The following is a 19,596-nucleotide window of genomic DNA, read 5'->3' as shown; positions in this document are numbered from 1 at the left end:
ATATGCTATAAGATGTCTATGGTCGCAACTGTGGCCTGGCCATGGTAGGCTCTTGTACATACGTCATCACGTCGTAACACGTCATCACCAAGCGTCCGCTGCATGGACCATAATCACCATAATAAGTCTGCCGCCAGTCAGAGTTTTAACAACAATGGACAACAACACAGAGAACACAGTTCGCACTTTGCTGAGTCTGTTGCTTATTTGGAGCCGTTCTCAGATAGAGCCCACTCTCACCGCTGGTTTAAACAGCTAACAGTCACTCGACTTCTCTATGGGACCAACGTGAACCAACAGTTGAACCGCTTGACGCCATGTTTACCGTTTAATGGGAAAGAAGGCTCGTTGCCTTTATTATGTCCATGGTCGTCGCATGGACTATACGTCATCCAGCTCAGGTTGCGTAGCCGTGCGTGTGCGCGTGCGCGTGTCGGCTCATTAGCATCTGTAGCGTGGCGGCCCGTACCGTAGCAGCACTCCCAAATGGGCAAGTTGGCCTGGCCTGGCCAGACTTGCCACTTTCACACTGGCAGATTTGAGCACAGTTAGGTGTGAAAACCGCCACGGCCAGATGGCCTTGTGTGAGTGCACCCTTACTGTAATTAGAATAACAGGGTTGCATCTCCTTCAGTTCACTCAGAAGTGCACACTGGGGTTTATGTGTGTGTGGGGGGGGGAATCTGTCCCTACCTCCTTTTGCACTGTATCGGCATCCCGACTGAAGGGACCACCTGCCATATGGCAACACCTGGAGCCCATCCTGAGGGAAATCCAAGAGAGATTCCCGGATGTGACAACCATCCATTTTTTTAGCGATGGCCCCTGCACACAGTACAAGCAGCGTGGTAATTCTTACCTCTTTTGTACTGAAATTTCCAAGAAGGGGTTTACAAGAACTACTTCGAAGCCCGCAATGGCAACGGTGCCCCAGATGGTGTGGGTGGCACATTGAAGAGGAGGGCCGACAGGCTTGTCAACGAGTTCATATTCCCATGGCATGGTCCATGTACCAAGCTCTGAGTGAGGGACAATCAAAGGGGAAATTGTTTTACATTCAGGAGCAAGCTGTGGAGGATGCAGTGAAAGAAATGCCAGCTGACCTTCCAGCTGTACCGTCCACAATGAGGCTCCACCACAGGCCCGGTTCTATGGGGGTGCATAGGCATGCATTGCACCCCCCCAAAAAAATGTGCACCCTCAATTGAAATTTTTTCATAAATATCATAAAAAATAATAAAATACATGCTCACAAAACAAATTGTAATTAAACTTGTGACATTTGCCATTAAATACCGTTGTTTTCTGCATTTATTTTGTTCACTAAACCGATAAGAACGTTATTATTATTATGACAGGTGCGCGTTAACTGCGCCCCGGCCGGTGGCCGGCGTCGTGTGCAAAATGCGCGCACCCATGTGTATATAGTATATATATGGCGCGCACAGCACTGACATCGAACTTCTTCGGCAGCAACAATTAAGCATTTAGCAATGGATATCCGAAAATGGCTCAAAAAGAACACCGCAGAAGAATCAACTACATAAGACATTAACTAGAGCAGGGAGGAGGATGGATCCTGTGCCCCCTGGTGGATCAAGTGTGTCACTGTCTTGGAACCTCCTACAGTCTCCACTCCAGTTTGTTGTTCGTTCATGAAAGCTGGACAACATGAGACAGTTTGAGAAAATGGCTGCTGACAGCCTGTTGCCTGCACAAGTTACAATTTGAATGACAATGTAAAATCATTTGTTCTCACAAAGCTATGTCAACAACAGCTTATTTTTATTAAATGTATTATGTTAAGAACCCATATTTGCCAGTTGTGTTTGAATTGTATTTATTTACAATCTTGTGAACTTTAAGAAAGGCACTATGTATTACTGATTACTTTTTGTGAAAATAACATTGCTAATTGGGTTTTACCTGTCAGCATTAAGAGTTTTGGATTGATAAACACACACGTGTTATTTAATGTAAAACATACTGGTATTGATAAAAATGAATTAATAATGGTTAAATAAAATTCCAATTAGGCTCAAGAGGTTGACATACTTTCTAGCAGCACTCTGTCAACAACAGCTTATTTTAGTTATGTATGCAATTGATAAACACACACGTACCCTTTTCGAGATGGCCAGGTGTAAACTTATTGACAGTAACCTACCTAAGAGCCTTTGGCACTATGCCGTTCTGGAAGCAGCCTACACCAGGAATCGGTGCTTTAATAAGCACACAGGCACCACCCGTTATACAGCACTGACAGGGAAAAAGTGTAATCTAGCCAAGGTGCACAAGTTGCACCCAAAATAGACAGTGAGGAGAGAGAGACACCACAACCTAGGGTCCTCAGCACAGACATACAGACTTGCGATCAGCAGTCACCAGAGGATGATGGCGAGAAGCACCCTAGGGTGACGCCACAGGCCTGAAGCAGTGGGAAATATCCCACCAGAGAGCGTAGAACACCAGGGTATCTGAGAGATTATAATCAGGAAGATAGCGACTTCCTGAGTATGGATGACAGTACACTCACTAGTATAGACTATTGCTACCGAGCAGTTTGCGTTGTGCCGCTGACCTTTAAAGAGGCCATGACATCAACCGAATCAGGAAAGTGGAAAAGAGCAATGGACGAGGTGATCAAGTCCTTAGAGGACAACCAGACCTTTACCCTGACTACATTGCCAGAGGGCAGAAAGACAGTGGGAGGTAGGTGGGTATACTCGATTAAGGAGGACAGTGATGGACATGACCAGTACAAGGCCAGGTTTGTGGCTAATGGATATAGTCAGAGGGCAGGGATAGATTATGGCGAGACTTTCTCACCTACAGCCAATCTGACCAGTGTACGTGTAGTGATGCGGAAGGCAGCCCAAGACAACTTGATATTACATCAAATGGACGTAAAAACAGCCTATCTGCACGCGCCCATCGATCGAGATATCATGGAACAACCTGAGGGTTACGAAAAAGGGGGGAGAGAAGCTAGTCTGTAAATTAGAGAAGTCCATTTATGGCCTGAAACAGTCGGGGCGTAATTGGAATGAGATGCCTCACACATGTCCAATAGATGATAACTTCACACAGAACCTAGCAGACTACTTTGTCTACACAAAAGAGTCCAAACAGACAGGAAAGGTAATAGTTGTTATTTGGGTGGATGATCTTATCATCGCAGCCAACAACACTAAGAGTCTAGAGCAGGTGAAGACCATGCTTTCCACCAGGTTTAAGATGAAGGACCTAGGCAGGTTAAAGCATTTCCTGGGCATGGACTTCAGCCAGTCTGATGGCTGCGTAAAAATGTCACAAGGGAAGTATGTTGGAAAGATCCTGAATCGTTTTGACATGCAGGAGTGTAGAACTAGGGAGACTCAGACACCATGTGACCAAAAGATAGACTATTCTGATGATGCGCCTGAAATGGCTGATGTAAAGAAGCACAGAGAGGTTCTAGGCAGCCTCATCTACTTAGCTACCTGTACACGACCTGACCTATGCTTTGTGGTAAGCAGGCTATCACAGCATTTCGCTAACCCCACAGATGAGCACTGGGTTACAGTGAAACATGTTTTGTGCTATCTCAGGGGTACTGTAGACAAACAGCTCTGTTTCAGAAAGAGCAGTGAGGTTCTAGGCCTTCGAGCATACAGTGACGCAGACTGGGGGTCAGACGCCAGCGACGGGCGTAGTACGAGTGGTTATTGTGTGAGCATGAGTAAAGACAGCTCATTGGTCTCATGGAAAACCAAGAAGCAACCCACAGTAGCACTATCCACGTGCGAAGTCGAATACATGGCTCTAGGAGTGTTGATATATGTATGTATTGTTGATGTATGATTGCATGTAACTGTAGTTACCTGTTCAGAACCAAAAGGAGGCGATGTTGCGCCATGTCTGTGACTATATAATGGAATGTTCACTCCAATTTTCACTCTCTCTGCACCGGTTTACAATAAACTACGCCAGACAGTATACGGCTAAAGAGAGCAGTTATCAGTCATGTATTAGAATTATTCCGCCGTGAGAGTGTGACTCTGCTAACACTTTCCTCTATAATTATAGAACAGCTGTCTTTTCCCAAAAGTTAAACCGATAGATTATTATATTGTGTTGTCTGTCCCCCATAGATTATTATATAGAGAGTGTTGTCTGTCCTATAGCATGTTATATCGTTTTTCGTCCCCTATAGCTTATTATATAGAGAGTGTAGGGTGGTCTGTCCACTATAGCTTAATATATAGAATGTAGGACGAGCTGGTCCACAAGTCCATGAAAGAGTCACATTCTGCGATATGCAAACAATCGCATCCCATTACACGCATACATACACAAACACACAAAAACACATAAATACTGCACACACTACAATCCTCCTACTTCTCTCCTCCTCGACTCCTTTGTCTCAATCTCCGAAGGAGTTGAACTGCGGAGAACAGGAATCACAATTCTGTTATTCTAGGAATTTCCTGGAAGAGAAGGAAAGAGAGAGAGAGAGAGAGAGAGAGAGAGAGAGAGAGAGAGAGAGAGAGAGAGAGAGAGAGAGAGAGAGAGAGAGAGAGAGAGAGAGAGAGAGAGAGAGAGATAAGAGCAGTCTATATATATATTGCTTTTTAAATATATATTTGACCATTTAGACCTCGTATTTTGTCTGAATAAAGACAGCTTCGATACAAGAGCCCTCGAAAACACCTAAAATGTCACAGGCGAGAAAGAAAGAGCATAGGCTTATAGGCTACGGCTAGGCGTTGATATAAAACGGTAGGGGACACTGCTGTCACACAGTTTGATATAGCCGAATTCAATTATTAATCATTTTTTGATCCAAATATTCCTGTTGCACCCATTCATTGTGTATGCCTATACTGCAGTTAATTACACCTGGAGTAAAAATCAGAATGCGGTGTCCTCGGCTCATCTCAAAAATGTTCCCGTCTCACCGGCAGGCCGGACACCTATGCGCGCATAAAAACGAGCGTCTCGCGTCATGTTGATGCTCGGGGAAGCTGCGGGCTCTCGCTACTGTAACTGACGTCACGCGACGCGCTCCGCGCCGAGGCCACGCCCACCTCTCCCTTCCCACACTGTTTACGCTCCACTCCGCCGTTCACCATACACACACACGCGCGCGCGTGCACAAGCACATTTACTCACACACACACACACACACACACACACACACACACACACACACACACACACACACACACACACACACACACACACGCACTCAGCCAGCCTACATGAGACCACGTTCACAGGCGGCAGGGCGGCGGTGGGGATGAATGCGGGGATTGGACCCCGTGACAGCAGAAGAACCCACGACCAGGGACATCATGGAGTAATGACATCACTGCAAAACTTTTTTCTTGCACGGAATACAACAGCAGAGGGGGCGCTTTTGCGCGTCGCTAACTTTTGTGTAGTTGTCATCCGTCCGTGTTGAAGCCCATGACCGATGTCCGTCCTCTCGTCACGGGGATGTAGCGTCCGCGGGAGGACGCCAGCTTTTCCCACGACCCATTTTGCTGTCCTTTACACGCCCGTTTATTTGTTTTAACCACGTGGTCCGGGCCCGGCGTCCTCTGTGCGGTGTCAGTCAGATCTGGCAGCACTGTCGTCCGTCCCACCACGTAAGCCTACCACCATTTCGCCGGCGACCGGCCATGGGAGCCAAGCAGAGCGGTCCTGCGACCAACGGACGCACCAGAGCCTACTCCGGCTCGGATCTGCCCTCGAACACAAGCAGCGGACACAGCAGGGCGGCCGCCGCCCTTGGAACGCGGTACCACGCGTACAGTGGGACCCCCTCCGCGCACCACGGGACGCACGGTGCGCACGGGGCGACGTCGAGTGGCGCGAGTCCACAGCACAACGGACCTAGCTCGAGATCGACCGGTGGGGGGCGCAGCACGGGGGCTTCGGCGACGAGGACCCAGTCTGGAATTAACATCCCGAACAGCCGCGGGGGAGCCCACCGTTCTCACGAGTCTGCGGGCAGCACCCCAGACGAGACGGCGGGGGAGCGTGAGAGGTCAAATGGAGGTCACGGGGGACCCCGGTTGTTGGTAGGGTCGTTGCCGGCCCATCTCTCGCCTCACTTATTCGGAGGTAGGCCTACCTGTACTTCATAAACATTGCTGACGGTCCTCGTAGAGAGAAAAGGTGGAGGCTGTATTTCTATGAACGTAAATAGGACACTTGTTTTAAACAAAATTCCATTTAATAGTGTTACACACTCAGCGGTCAGGCATCTGATCAGACGTAATTGAGGGAAAGCCAAACCACCAGTCTGTGTAATGATATCGAAGCCTAGGCGGACGTGGTTAGCCGGATCGTCTGATTGGTCTGCTATGGGACGTGCTAAGAATGTAAGTGTACCCCTGGGGCTTATCGTCCGTGGTTGTACTTTGTGGCAGTACTGCTGGAGGACACTCTTCCTGGTGAAGAGGTAAATGGACAAAATTAGTGCCTCACATCCACCTGTTCACACCTTCATAACACACGTGTATACAAAACTTCATAGCCACCCGCATACACCCGTTAACACACACCTTCAAACACCCGTTGATTCACCCGTTCATACATACATACAGACAGCGGTGTCCACCATGCAAGGGGAACTACCAGCTCAGCAGAAAAAAGCAGAAAAGTTTAGGTGACTTTGTCGACACTTAGCTATGGAGGAGCCAGGGAATCGAACCAACACCCTCCGGTTGCCAACCTGCTCTGCCTCCCAAACTAGGGTTGGGGTCCTCTTCCCTCGTCTCGGTGTTGTCTTTGTGGAAGCTGCGAGGGTGTGGTCTCAAGTGGTCCAGGGGGTATGAGAAGCCATGACCTTGAAGGTGGTCTACCAAGTGTTGTGTGTCTGCAGCGTTAGAAATGAATGGGAATATTCATATGCTTTACAATGGAGAGAGATGATGAGAGCAGAATATGAATATAGAGAATGACCAGGCTTCTACTGTCTGCTTACACGATGGAAGCAAGTCATGACTCTTTTATGATCCACTCATAACTCACTTTATCACCCCGTTTATGTCCCCAGTCATCATCTGGCTCCTTTCTCGTCTCCCAAAGTAAAAGCACTTAGTGTTCCAAACAGTTGTTTATGAACAGCACGGGTCCCAAAAGAGGCGGACCAGCCGCATTGTTGGGAAATCAAACCCAGACAAACAGCTGTTTGCGACTCCAGCAGGAGAGAGCGAGAGATCAGCGAATCAAAGGAAGACCAGTGCTGTTGTAATTTGAAATATGAGTCTGATGTTCACTTGATGGAGGCAACAGGACAGCGCAAACACAATCAGGCTCAGCCAAATAGACAAGTGGTCTAAAAGGGCCAGTCTGTAGAACATCTTCTTCGATTTGAAACCATAAATTGTTTCCTATGAATAGGGTTGACACGATCCCATTAGCGTATCGGTTTTCTTCTCATGTCTCATCTGAGCGGTTGGTGTGGTCTCCTCAGTGGCAGCAAGTCGATTGAAGGGGAACAAAGAAGTGATAAACACGTAAATCCCCTGTGGTCGGTTTGTTTCCATGTTACCCCGACGGGGCAACAGACGCGGAAGAGGCTGGGCAGCACCGCTTTGGACTGTTGCCAGGTTACCAAGTTCAGTGGATGTCTGGGTCGACTCACAGAGAGCGGATGTTTTACGTGGGCGCTATCGGTAGATGAACGTAATGGTACAAAATAACAGGACATAGTAGAATAGTGAATAACCCACGGCACCATAAACATTTAGTACTGGCCCTGTATTCTCACTTTAAACAATGAAGGAAGAATAAATTAATGCCATGTTGGAGGGTTCACGCGAACACAAATTAAACCGTCCCCATGTGTGAGACACGGAAAGGAGGAAATGCCTGAAATAGAATCGCCAGCATGTCAGTATGTAGAACGAAAGCCAAACTGATGTCATGTTTGAAAGCCAAACTGATGTCATGGGGTATAAGCTTATTGAAGGAGGCAGGTAGTACTACAGCGCCTGAAACGTTTCCAGACAATGAGAAATAGCCATCGGATCAAAACAAGCACTCCTATTCTGTCTTAATATACTTTGCACTAGAACAATGCTGTCCTGACGGTCCTTACTGTCCTAACAGTCATGGATTCACTACACCACTAAGATTGATTGAAACATCTTTCGGGACGGACATTCTTTAAAAAGGTTAAGGTTTAAAATCCATGGCAACTATATGAATCCACTTCCTGTATGCCTTCTCTCCCCAAAGTGTTCTGCCCATACCATAGAATAATGCATGGATCCCAGATTAATCACTTAGCCTATGAGTTATATATAGGCTTGCAGCCATCTGGCATTAGACCTGATATGCAATCAGGGAAATAGTAGTACACAATTACTAAAGTACGTCCAGTTAGGGCACTTGGTTGCATCAGCCACGTCCTTTCTTTTTCCACTTTGCAGAATACAGTACCGAGTGGCAGCAGTGAAGTGCAAAGGATTAAATTATCAGCATTTTGTCAGTTGAGGTCAAACCGAGACGTTGGAGAACTGTCTTTTCGTGGTGCGTGGTGTGTTCCCTTATCACACCTGCCAGTGTCAACGTTGCAGGGGTGTGTGTGTGTGTGTGTCTGTGTGGTGTGAGCAGGTGCAAAGTTATGGTGTATGATAATGAATTCTCAAGTGCCCCTCTATTCTGGAAGGATGCAGAGCAAGAGAGAGAGAGAGGGAGAGAAAGGGAGAGAGAGGGAGAGAAAGGGAGAGAGAGGGAGAGAGAGACTGGGACAAGGACATACACACACACATGGACTCAAACACACACGTATTAACACACACAGATACACACACAGACGTGGACACATACACGCGCACACACACACACACACACACACACACACACACACACACACACACACACACACACACACACACACACACACACACACACACACAGTTGAATGTCAGTTTAGTGCTTAGGTCCTTGCCCTTGGCTGTATTCATAGCTGTTTCAATAAAACGGTTCAAGAGATTAATGCTTATAGTCTTATCAAGAGCATCTCTCCTAAAGGATAAGCAAGCAAGCAACACAACTTTCTCTTTCTATCGTTCCTCTCTCTTTCTCTTTCTTGTAGAGAGAGAGAAATGTGGCTTTCCTCTGCCTTTTCTATATTGCCTGCTATTGTCTTATTACTGTTTGAAATTAGATAAGGGGCCTTATTCACAGAGCTAAAGATAGTTCTGTTTTTGGATTTACGAAGAAAGTAAAAAAACCTCTTCATTAACAACGAAGAAATCATGAGAATTAACGCAGAGTTAAGGAACCCTGATTCAGGGATTGCTAGGAGTGCAGTGGGCGAAATACTTGACCCACATAAATAAGCATTACGAGCACGAACCAAATGTGTTCATGGTGATGGGGTGCTGGCTTGTTAGCGGCTGGTAGCCGTCAGGGGAGGCCGGGCATTCAGTCAGGATCACGTAACACACACTTAACAGCCTTATGGTAAGACGGGGCAGGGTGGCCAAGGAACATGGAAACATCTCATCTAGGACCCATTGGCCGCAGGGCTAGTGATGGCTAACAGGTTGATTTTTGTGAATGTGGCCCCAGATTGACTTTGTATCGCATGACACGGTATTTACCAGCCAACACTGCAATGCTTTAGTCATGAGGCAGAACCAAAGCCCAGACGGGAATGTTGTCTCATATTCCCGCTGATTTAATTATAGATCGTAGCCTAGATAGTCCAAATTGGACCCGTTCCTCGACTCCTCATGTAGTCTTAAAAAAATAAGAGGAAGACGATTTTGTTTTGCGGTTTTCTCAATTGAATATACATAATATTGTGCTGTTCTGTGTCTGCTGCTGGACTCAGGCGATTCTGTATAATTGGTTATCTTTTGTGAAATGGCAGGCCTGCTTTGTAACAGCTGGCCTTCAACAGATGACCTCACTTCTGGTCCTATTTCCCTCCTCGTCGGCCGGACGCGACCCCCCCCCAAACCAGCCCTCCACTTTAATTCCCTCTTCCTCTCCTGATGGAGAGGAAGAAACCACCTGGAACTGGAGCGGCAGCAAATGCGCTCGGTGACCCGGGTGGGTTCGGTCGAACAGGCCTCTCTGCTTTGAGATTGAGCTCTGAATGAGACCCATCTCGTATGCATCTCGGGCTGTTGGGACCCTCTCCAAGGAGCTGTAGACTAAAGAGGACCCAGAGGCCTCCACGTGTTCAGGGAGAAACCCATGGTGACCCCCAGAACCAGTCCATCATGGACGATGAAGTGTGTGTTTGTACGGTTAGTTATCTTTCAAGACTGAGATGATGTTGAAATATGTGCCATTGTCAGGCGCGACGTTAGACCTGGGCATTCGAGGCTGTAGCCCTGGATGTTTTGGGATCAGCCCCGGATCTCTGTGCCGTAAAAAAGCAAAAAAAAAAAAATTATATATATATATATATATATAAACGGTCACCATAGCATGCAGGACGGTTCCCCCCACACACCTCTGGGCTAAAGCCCTGGATGTTTTCAATTGCTAGCGACGTGGCCATGATGACACAATAAAGCTTTATTTAGCATTTAAATTATTTAAGAAGCGTGTGAGTGTCTTATATAATGGGCCAAAAATGGAACCACATTACATAACAATACTTCCTGGAGATGGTTTTGCTACAGGACGTAGAATTGAAGCCAATTTGCAAAGGTGCCATTTTCTGTAGGCATTTGTATGTATGTGTTTGTTTACATTGGCATTTACCATGGAAAAGTCACTGTCATGTAAAGTCATGTAAATGTCCTCATCCAGACTGTGCCTTACAGCAAATCCAACGCATCATCAACATGGCCCTTGTTGGAGTTTACTCCTGTAGAAAAAACATTTATCAGTAAAATTTGAATTTTGAATTTGAATTTGAAACACACGTTTTCACACATAAAAAAATGACGTGACATAATGTGTTTTGGATTCAATAGTTCGTCGTCCTCAACTTGATAATTTTCCCTCTGTGTTGTTTTTGCAGGTAAAATTCCCTCTAGAACGTTAAAGTGTATATAGCATAGCAATTTAGTGTGTATTTATAGCATAGCATACTACCCGTGTGACAAAAACAGAATGACCAAAGACCCCTGTCAGACCGGTTGACTATACCGTCCCTCATCATGATCGAATGTTCCCAAGGGATTCTGTGTCCACGTTCACGCACGCACACGCACGCACGCACACGCACGCACACACGCACGCACACTTCTTCTCTCTCTCTCTCTCTCTCTCTCTCTCTCTCTCTCTCTCACACACACCTATGGTAGGAGCTGGTCAACCGGCCAGTAATTGCTCAAACGGTATACATTTGAGGCATGACTCTGCATAGATAAACGGCTAATTATAAATGCGACTAATGAAGATGACCTTCTGTTTAATGTGTGCGCACACATGGCCATGCACCGGCGCACACACATTTACGCGTAAACACTGCCCACGCTATCTGTCCTGGGGGGTCTTTAACTATTCTGGGGGGTCTTTAGCCCATAGTTCATCTTCTGTCTACTGGAGCGAGTTAACGGGAGATCAGCCTCCGTCCGTTTTGCTCACACGTAATAATGAGGCTTTCGTTTCTCTCACCATCGCTCCATAGGTGTCCTCATCCCGCCCAAAATATTCCAGACATGTCTCACCGTCTGTATCGAATGTACAGGAAAAGCAAGTTTCAAGATGACGTTTAAAATGCAGACACCTGATGCCCTGTACAACTTTTTAATAACCCCATCGTGATTGTTGGTGTTGTAGTTGTTGTTTTGGTTTGAGTCACTTATCATAAACAAACACAGCCTTTTTGATTTGATTCTGTTGGAATCAAATGAAGCCATGACCTAAACACTTGTGGATCCAGTGTGGATCCAGTGATCAGAAGCCTGTATGCAGTGTTTACTGTCTCCCCTCCCCCCCTCCCCCCTGATGACATCCGTTAAAAATGGACCAATTGTGTTATTGACTCGATAACGCCAGTCGTCCGATTGATTCGCTGTCTCCTCATGAAAAAATAAACGAGTAGGCCTATCGCAATCCGACGATAGCCTTTATGTTGCAGCGCTCTTCATAAATGGCGTAGATATTACAGATGGTGTGTGTGACATCTCGGGGGATCTTACCACACACGCCATCTGTAACGCCCACACCTCGATTCTAGATGAATGTTGAACTTGCCAGGGGAAGAGAGGACCAAATGTTTGGTAACCTAGGCGATGTGACTCGCTCTCTTCTTTCTCTCTTTTACTATCTGTTTATCTTTGTGTTGTTTTAAGCTTACTATCAGCATGCGGACTCACACACGCGCTAGACATACACACGCGTCTGTGTGTGTGTGTGTGTGTGTGTGTGTGTGTGTGTGTGTGTGTGTGTGTGTGTGTGTGTGTTTGTTCAATACAGGAATAAAAACCCAACCACATGCTCTCAGTAGGAAGTCACATGACTTTCTGTGAATTCAACAAACACACAGGCTTGGGTTGCCGCGCCGACGGACGCAGGACGCGCAAGATCGTGTTCTGAATGAAAAGATCACATGACTGATAAGGCAAGGATTTTTAAAGCCCCTTAGAATGAGTGTGAATGTGTGTGTGTGTGTGTGTGTGTGTGTGTGTGTGTGTGTGTGTGTGTGTGCGCGCGTGTGCGTGTGTGTGTGTGTGTGTGTGTGTGTGTGTGTGTGTGTGTGTGTGTGTGTGTGTGTGTGTGTAGTTTGATTTGTGTGTGTGCAGTTTGCGTTAGTGTGTGTGCTATGCCTTGAGGTTCATCTCCGAACCTCCCTGTTTTGGTGCAGTTCCTCTCAACTTTCAATGCACCGTTTTTCCATTTCTTTGCAGCAATAGATGGGGGGAGGATAAGGTGAAGTCTGTCATCCTTGCAGCGTCTGCCTGTCTGGTCTGGCCCAGACAAGACTGCTGCAGTGAGGTTGTGATCACAGGAGCACGTTTAGAGTTTTGTCTCTGATAGTACCTTTAAGCATGTTCCACTGCAATCCATAGTCTAGACTCCTTGTTTACCGAAATCTATTGTCAAATGAGGTGCCATGGCTATAGTTTCAGTGATATATGATGCAAAGGGGTCGGATTGAATCAGCGTTTGAAGAGTGTGTTCAGTCAGAATCAATTCAGGACCCTTCATATGGGAAGGGGAACCAATATTTGAATTCAGTCATTAATTTCAACTGCCAAATACAACCAATACCATACATTCTTATAGCGGAAATTATAGTTCCATCCTTGTGGTATGTGTTTCTGTGTGTGGGCGTTTGTGTGTGTGTGTGTGTGTGTGTGTGTGTGTGTGTGTGTGTGTGTGTGTGTGTGTGTGTGTGTGTGTGTGTGTGTGTGTGTGTGTGTGTGTGTGTGTGTGTGTGTGTGTGTGTGTGCGTGCGTGCCTGTCCTCGGGAGATTCCCCCTCACTGCAGAAGATTTAACGGTCCCGTGGTTGTCTGCTGCGTGGTCTGTGTTTCTCGAAACAGCTAAATGCCAGCGTCTTATCTTTCACCGGCATTGTCTGACATTTATCATTCCCTATCAACTTTGCCTAGAGTGTGGGGAACACGTACTCTAGGTTCTGTTTAAAAGGTGATCAAAAGACTAAATAAGCCTTCTGGGACATTTAGTCCCCTAATTAATGGTTAAACCCTAAAGATGTGTTTTTTCCAGTCTGTGATATACGACCATGAGCCCAGTAGCCATCAAACCAGAAATCAATAGTCTATCTCTCGCTTTCAACGTGACAAACTGACCATCTCGGCCACATCACTCACAGCCATGTATGACCCCCAGGGGGAATCTCTTGGACAGCCGTCGTGTACTGGAAACCATGGCGATGAGGCTACTGTACTGAACCAGATCGGCTGGAAGGGCTTTCAGAGGATTAGGACATTTCTCACACTTCCCATTTTGTAATTATGGCCTTTTGGCTGTGACGACTGTACCCGACTCAGAATCGTCCAAGTTCACCCTGATATGCCAGTTCACATGATATATTAGACTATTCGGGAAACCCACATGTCCAAGCCTGCCACAAGAATGACACAATGATGGCTTACTTTTTTTGTATTCATGCGATGTTCACTTGATAATAATCGTTTGGTCATTTCTCGTCGATGCTGTCGTGCCCAGGCGATGGTAAAGCTCCCTTGGCCATGCTTGTCACCCGGTCATGTTGTGAAGGACGGTCTGCGATCTGTAGCCTGTTCAGTTCACGTTCCAGCCGTGGTGTTTATCTCTAACGAGTGCGTCTATTTGCTGCAGGATTTGGGCCCAGAGATGAGCTTAACGCTCTTTAGTCTCAGAGCCACTGCCTCCGCGGCAGGGGATGCCAGGGCAGGCGAGAGGGGAGGTGGCATGGGAGTTCGGGGTCAAGGGTTCTGTTCAGAACAAAAGAGCGGATGGTTTGGTGGACAATTGGTTCTCCATCACACCACTTGGTCTCTGGGCTGAGTCATTTCATACGTAGAAGCACTTTGGCTGCCGCAGGGCAAAGAAGAACCTCCCTATGCGCCAAATCAAACGCCACAGGGCAATAAACAAGAGTCTGGGCCATCCAGACCACATCGCTAGCAGTTAGCTGAAATCTACAATGACAAGATAAGCTGATGCGGACGTGCTTCCAAGCCTCCGTTACCTCCCTGACCTCCCCCCGCCCCCCCACCACTAATCCGAGCACAGAACCATACTGTGGAAAAAGCAGTTGGCAGTTGTTTGTCAGTGTTTGTTGGCGTTGACGTTGACGTCTTTTTTTTTTTTTATCTTTTTGACCTCCATCACAGTTAGTGCACAATCTGTAAACATGCCTTTTTCCCCCTTACATTGTTTTATGGGGTTCTGGAGCTGTTTATACAGCTCAGGGTTCACACTGAGTCAACAGCATTGCGCCACCCGACGACACATAAATCCTTTGGGTCAGACGTTGTGGAAAAAGAGGCGTGGCATTCGAGGGGGGTCAAAGTCAAGTGTTACTCCTACATGCGTCCAGCAGAGGCATGCCACCACGCTGTGGGTGGTCTTGGCTCATAAAGGGCTTTAGACTAAATGTAGAACAGCAGGAAGAGAGAAAATAACACAACCAGTGACTTAATAATAGAAAGTACTGAAAGCCTACACATTTGATTGTGTAGAACGAAGCAACAGTCTGATGATACCTAGGTGATGGGATGGCTACAAAGTGCAAACGGATTTCTGTAAGAATGAACTGTGCACATACTGCACACGCATGTCACGTTGTTGAAGTATTTCTGTTGGAATGCACCGGAGCCTGAACACTGAAGTAGTTATTATCAAGGTCTCTGTCTGCGTGACAGACATGTCTTGATGGGGAATTGTACCGGTTCTTTGCTTGCGATCAAGATAATTATTCAAATCAATGACTCGGCTTTTTCTGTGCTACAAACTGCAGCGTCTTTAGCTGTGCTGAAACAGCCGTTCAGGGCAGGTCATAGGTCAAGGGTATGTCCACCACGTTTGAACTCTTCACTGGTGTAGACAGAAACTATTTCTCTGCCTCTGTTTTATACGTTTATAAGTGACTTATTCTCCGCCCTGAAGAGAGTGCGGGTGTACCTGTAATAAAGTTGGTTCCGTAACCTTGGCTGTTATCAGGCTGGTCAGACAGAATTCATAATCCTGACTCCATGTGGCACTCTTCGGCCAGACCAAATTAAAAAACAACATATCCAAGCAACCCGCCATTCATACCAACCGGCTGTTCATTAGCTGCCGCTAACGAGTTTACACACATGCTTAACAATGCACAGACACACGGCCACACACATGTATAGCACACGCTGTGCTGTCTTTGTTCCTCTGTATTTTAAAGCTTTGAGCAGTTCCCTTTTTCGCCACCTGCTAGCAGAGAGAGCAGCAGACGATTAGCCGGGGAGGAAAGCCTGGTGCATACAAACGATAACTCTCTACAGCGGCGCCCAGGAGAGAGCGAGTCAGAGAGAGAATAGCAAGGAGTCACCGGAGAGAGATAGAGATGGAGAGAAAAGGAAGTAGACAGAATAGCAATGAGCCGTTGGAAAGGGAGTGTGAGACAGAGTGTGTGTGAGAGAGAGAGAGAGAGAGAGAGCGTGAGAGAGAGAGAGAGAGAGAGACAGAGGGGGAGAGAGAGAGAGGGAGAGAGAGAGAGAGGGAGAGGGAGAGGGAGAGAGAGGGAGGGAGGGAGAGGGAGAGAGAGAGAGAGAGAGAGAGAGAGAGAGAGAGAGAGAGAAAAGGTAGACACAATAGCAAAGACCAATTGGAGAGAAAGTGAGGGAGAGAGAGACACCTATCAATACTTATTCATATACATAGATACCTGCTTATATATGAACATATATATATATATATAGTGACATATAGTGTGTGTAATTTGACTCCACCTTTGGTTTATTTATTCCCAATCGCATCCTGCTCCTCTCCACAAATGTATTTTTCTGGCACTTCCAGAGGGAATAGGAATTATACACACATCAACACTCCCCTCATGGGCTCAAGTTCTCGGTCAATATGATCACCCTAAAATACCTATTGACCCACATCCTGCATCAACACAGGCCTCTGTCTGGAACAACAACCCTTCTTTCTCTCTCACTCTCATTTTTACTCTCAATGTCACTCACACTCTCAGACTCTCTCCCCTCCTCCTCCTCCTCTCTCTCTCTCTCTCTCTCTCTCTCTCTCCTCCTCCTTCTCCTTCTCTCTCTCTCTCTCTCTCTCTCTCTCTCTCTCTCTCTCTCTCTCTCTCTCTCTCTCTCTCTCTCTCTCTCTCCCCCCTGCTCCCTCTCTCTGTCCCACCATCTCTCTCTCTCTCACATATCATCAACTAGCATTGTTAATCATTCATTGTGTGTTAAAGGGCATGAAACATGACAGGACCAGAGGTATAAAGACGTGCATTTGAACGTTAGTATGTGCGTTAGTATTGTTTCCAAGCCGCCCTGTAAGACGTGTGGGAAAACAGTGAAACAGCCTATTGCAGCCTAGCATTGACTCTGAGTAACAACGTGGCTTCTCGATAGCGAGTAACAGGAACCTTCCTTGAGTGTTCCTCAACCTCATGCCGGATACCCTCTGCTCTGGCTTTGGTTCCCTTTCTCCTGCGACTAAAAAAAAACCCAGTACGAGCGTAATGTGCAATGTCCACCTTGCTGGCTTCCCCGCTGTGGGTGTCTGTGTCCCTGACTACCAGATGATTGTCATCCTGTCCAGCAAGACGCGTTGTCCTGCGGGCAGACAGATGGTGATGCAGGGGCTGCATGACAGGGGCAGGTGCAGCGAGGAGACCTCAGATCGTCCTCTGATGTCTCGGTGCCTCGTGGCGGCTTTAGTCTTGAGTCTTATTCCCCCCGTGACCAGCTGCAAGAACACATTTCAATTTCCTCCCTCGGGCAACACAAAAGGAAATTGTTTCCCCATGTGTCTGTTCTACGGCCGTTCCTTCTCTCCTGGCCTCTGTCGTGTACGGATCAGCATCATAATGCTGTTGCTTGCTTTGACTCGCTCACCAGCGTCCTATTTTCCATTTCATATTAATATGCGTTTTCACACTTCGGTCACACACACACAGACACACAAACACATTCAAACACACCCCAAGGAAGTGCGACGGATTGGACTCTCAGTCGTTCTCAGTCTTAGCCGTCTCTACTGGCTGTCAGTCTAGTGGGATAACAAAGCCGGAGGCTAACGTAGCCCACACTACTGCTAGCTGTCCGTCTAGTGGGATAACAAAGCTGGAGGCTAACGTAGCCCACACTACTGCTAGCTGTCCGTCTAGTGGGATAACAAAGCTGGAGGCTAACGTAGCCCACACTACTGCTAGCTGTCCGTCTAGTGGGATAACAAGGCTGGAGGCAAACGTAGCCCATTCTGATGCTATCTGTCTGTCTAGTGGGGATGGAGTTAAGGGCTCACTCTCCTCCTTATCCCTCTCCTCTAGCTATCGTACTATTCTGTATTCATGCTCGTGTTTTGCAATGAACGTCAATGAACGTCAACGTCCCCTCGGAGATCAGCACGGTCTCACCAGACTATATCCATCTGCCCTGCGGCCCCAACAGCTGTTCCTGTATAGATGCTGTACATCTGTCCAACTGGGTGCACCAGTCTGTGCATTTATGTAAAATGTACTTCACTTAAGTATTTTCCATGGCTAATTTTTAACAGCACCCAATCTATTCTAATAACCACTGAACAAAGAATGGCAATGTCAGTGTGCTTCCCTCACAGTACATGGTTCAGCTTACATCAGCTCTGCGTCAGACCATAAAGCGTCCAAGTCCAAACATAAATAGTGTTTCATTAGGTGAAATGTGCATGGATTTTGCTGACACTTGGAATATGGCAGACCTGAATGAGGTATTTCAATTGACCAATTTAAATGGAAGCAATAAATTCCCTGGCCAGCAAAGCTTTTAAAACGATCACACATCCCATGACCAGCAAAGCATTTATAACACAGATCACATGACCAGCAAAGCATTTATAACACAGATCACATGACCAGAAAAGCATTTATAACACAGATCACATGACCAGCAAAGCATTTATAACATAGATCACATGACCAGCAAAGCATTTATAACACAGATCGCATGACCAGCAAAGCATTTATAACACAGATCACATGACCAGCAAAGCATTTATAACACAGATCACATGACCAGGAGAGCACAGAACACATTGAATCAGGTACAGCACCAAAAGGAGGGTCATACATTGCAGGAGGGGGGAACTAAGTCCATGTGTGGTGGGGGGGTCACTCAGGTTAGGGCGTATTAATCGTGTGACACCATCCATCTCATACAGAGGTTTGCATTTCAAAGTAAAAGTCCTTCTTCGGCCATGCAGTGATACAGCTGGTTGTGTTCCCTGCTTTGTTGCAGAGAAATAGGAAATCCCGATAGTTTAATCCAAACCACAGGGATAACTTACTTATTGTGGATCTTAATGTTCCACCTGTGACATTTATCTGGGACATAGGGTAACTATTTGTCCATATTGTCCGACAGATTGAACGTAAATTGAGAAGGGAGCAGATTATCAGGTCATCGGTAAGGTAATTAAAAGTAATCAAGCTCATAAATGTTCTATTGGTCCAAACAGAAAGTCTGTGAACCCATTATTCCCGGCCACTGTTCAAGAGCAATTTGAAATACTGTCATTTGTTCTGTTTATGGCATTTCAAACCATTCCAGCTACAATAACAGTGATTACAATATTGTTGCTGTTGCTGTCGATTTTTTGAATGTGCTTTCAACTTTGGTCACAAATATAATGTAATGATCCCATTCATCAACCATCATGCATCAAACAAGATAGAAACTTTATCTGCTGTACTGTACAGTGAAAAATGTTACAAAACCAACGGTCATCTGCCTTCCTGTGAGGGAAAGCAAGCTCTCTCACATATTCCTCCACATGCTTCCCATCAGCCGGTTCCTACCAAGAATACATCTCGATGACACACACTCCCCATGGTTTCATCAATAAATCGAATCACATGCCCTCTGTGTGCGTGTGTGTGTGTGTGCGTGTGTGTGTGTGCGTGTGTGTGTGTGTGTGTGTTTGTGAGCCTGCCTGCGTGCGTGCGTGCGTGCGTGCGTGCGTGCGTGCGTGCGTG

General features: G+C 46.6%; 1 protein-coding gene across 2 annotated transcripts in view; it reads left to right on the top strand.

Moving 5' to 3' along the window:
- The first annotated feature begins 5,094 nt into the window (after positions 1 to 5,094).
- The window catches only part of znrf2b (zinc and ring finger 2b), a 22,736-nt gene continuing 8,234 nt past the window's right edge, over positions 5,095 to 19,596 (top strand). For both annotated transcript variants that reach the window (XM_060055187.1, XM_060055188.1), the window contains exon 1: positions 5,095 to 6,114. In XM_060055187.1, coding sequence (XP_059911170.1) covers positions 5,670 to 6,114 — 445 coding nt within the window. In that variant the 5' untranslated portion in view covers positions 5,095 to 5,669. The remainder of the gene's footprint in view (positions 6,115 to 19,596) is intronic.

Source organism: Gadus macrocephalus, chromosome 6 (genome assembly GCF_031168955.1).
Source record: "Gadus macrocephalus chromosome 6, ASM3116895v1".
NCBI classification, from domain to species: domain Eukaryota; kingdom Metazoa; phylum Chordata; class Actinopteri; order Gadiformes; family Gadidae; genus Gadus; species Gadus macrocephalus.
Note: the sequence above shows the minus strand (reverse complement) of the source record. Positions and strands in the feature narration are given on the sequence as shown.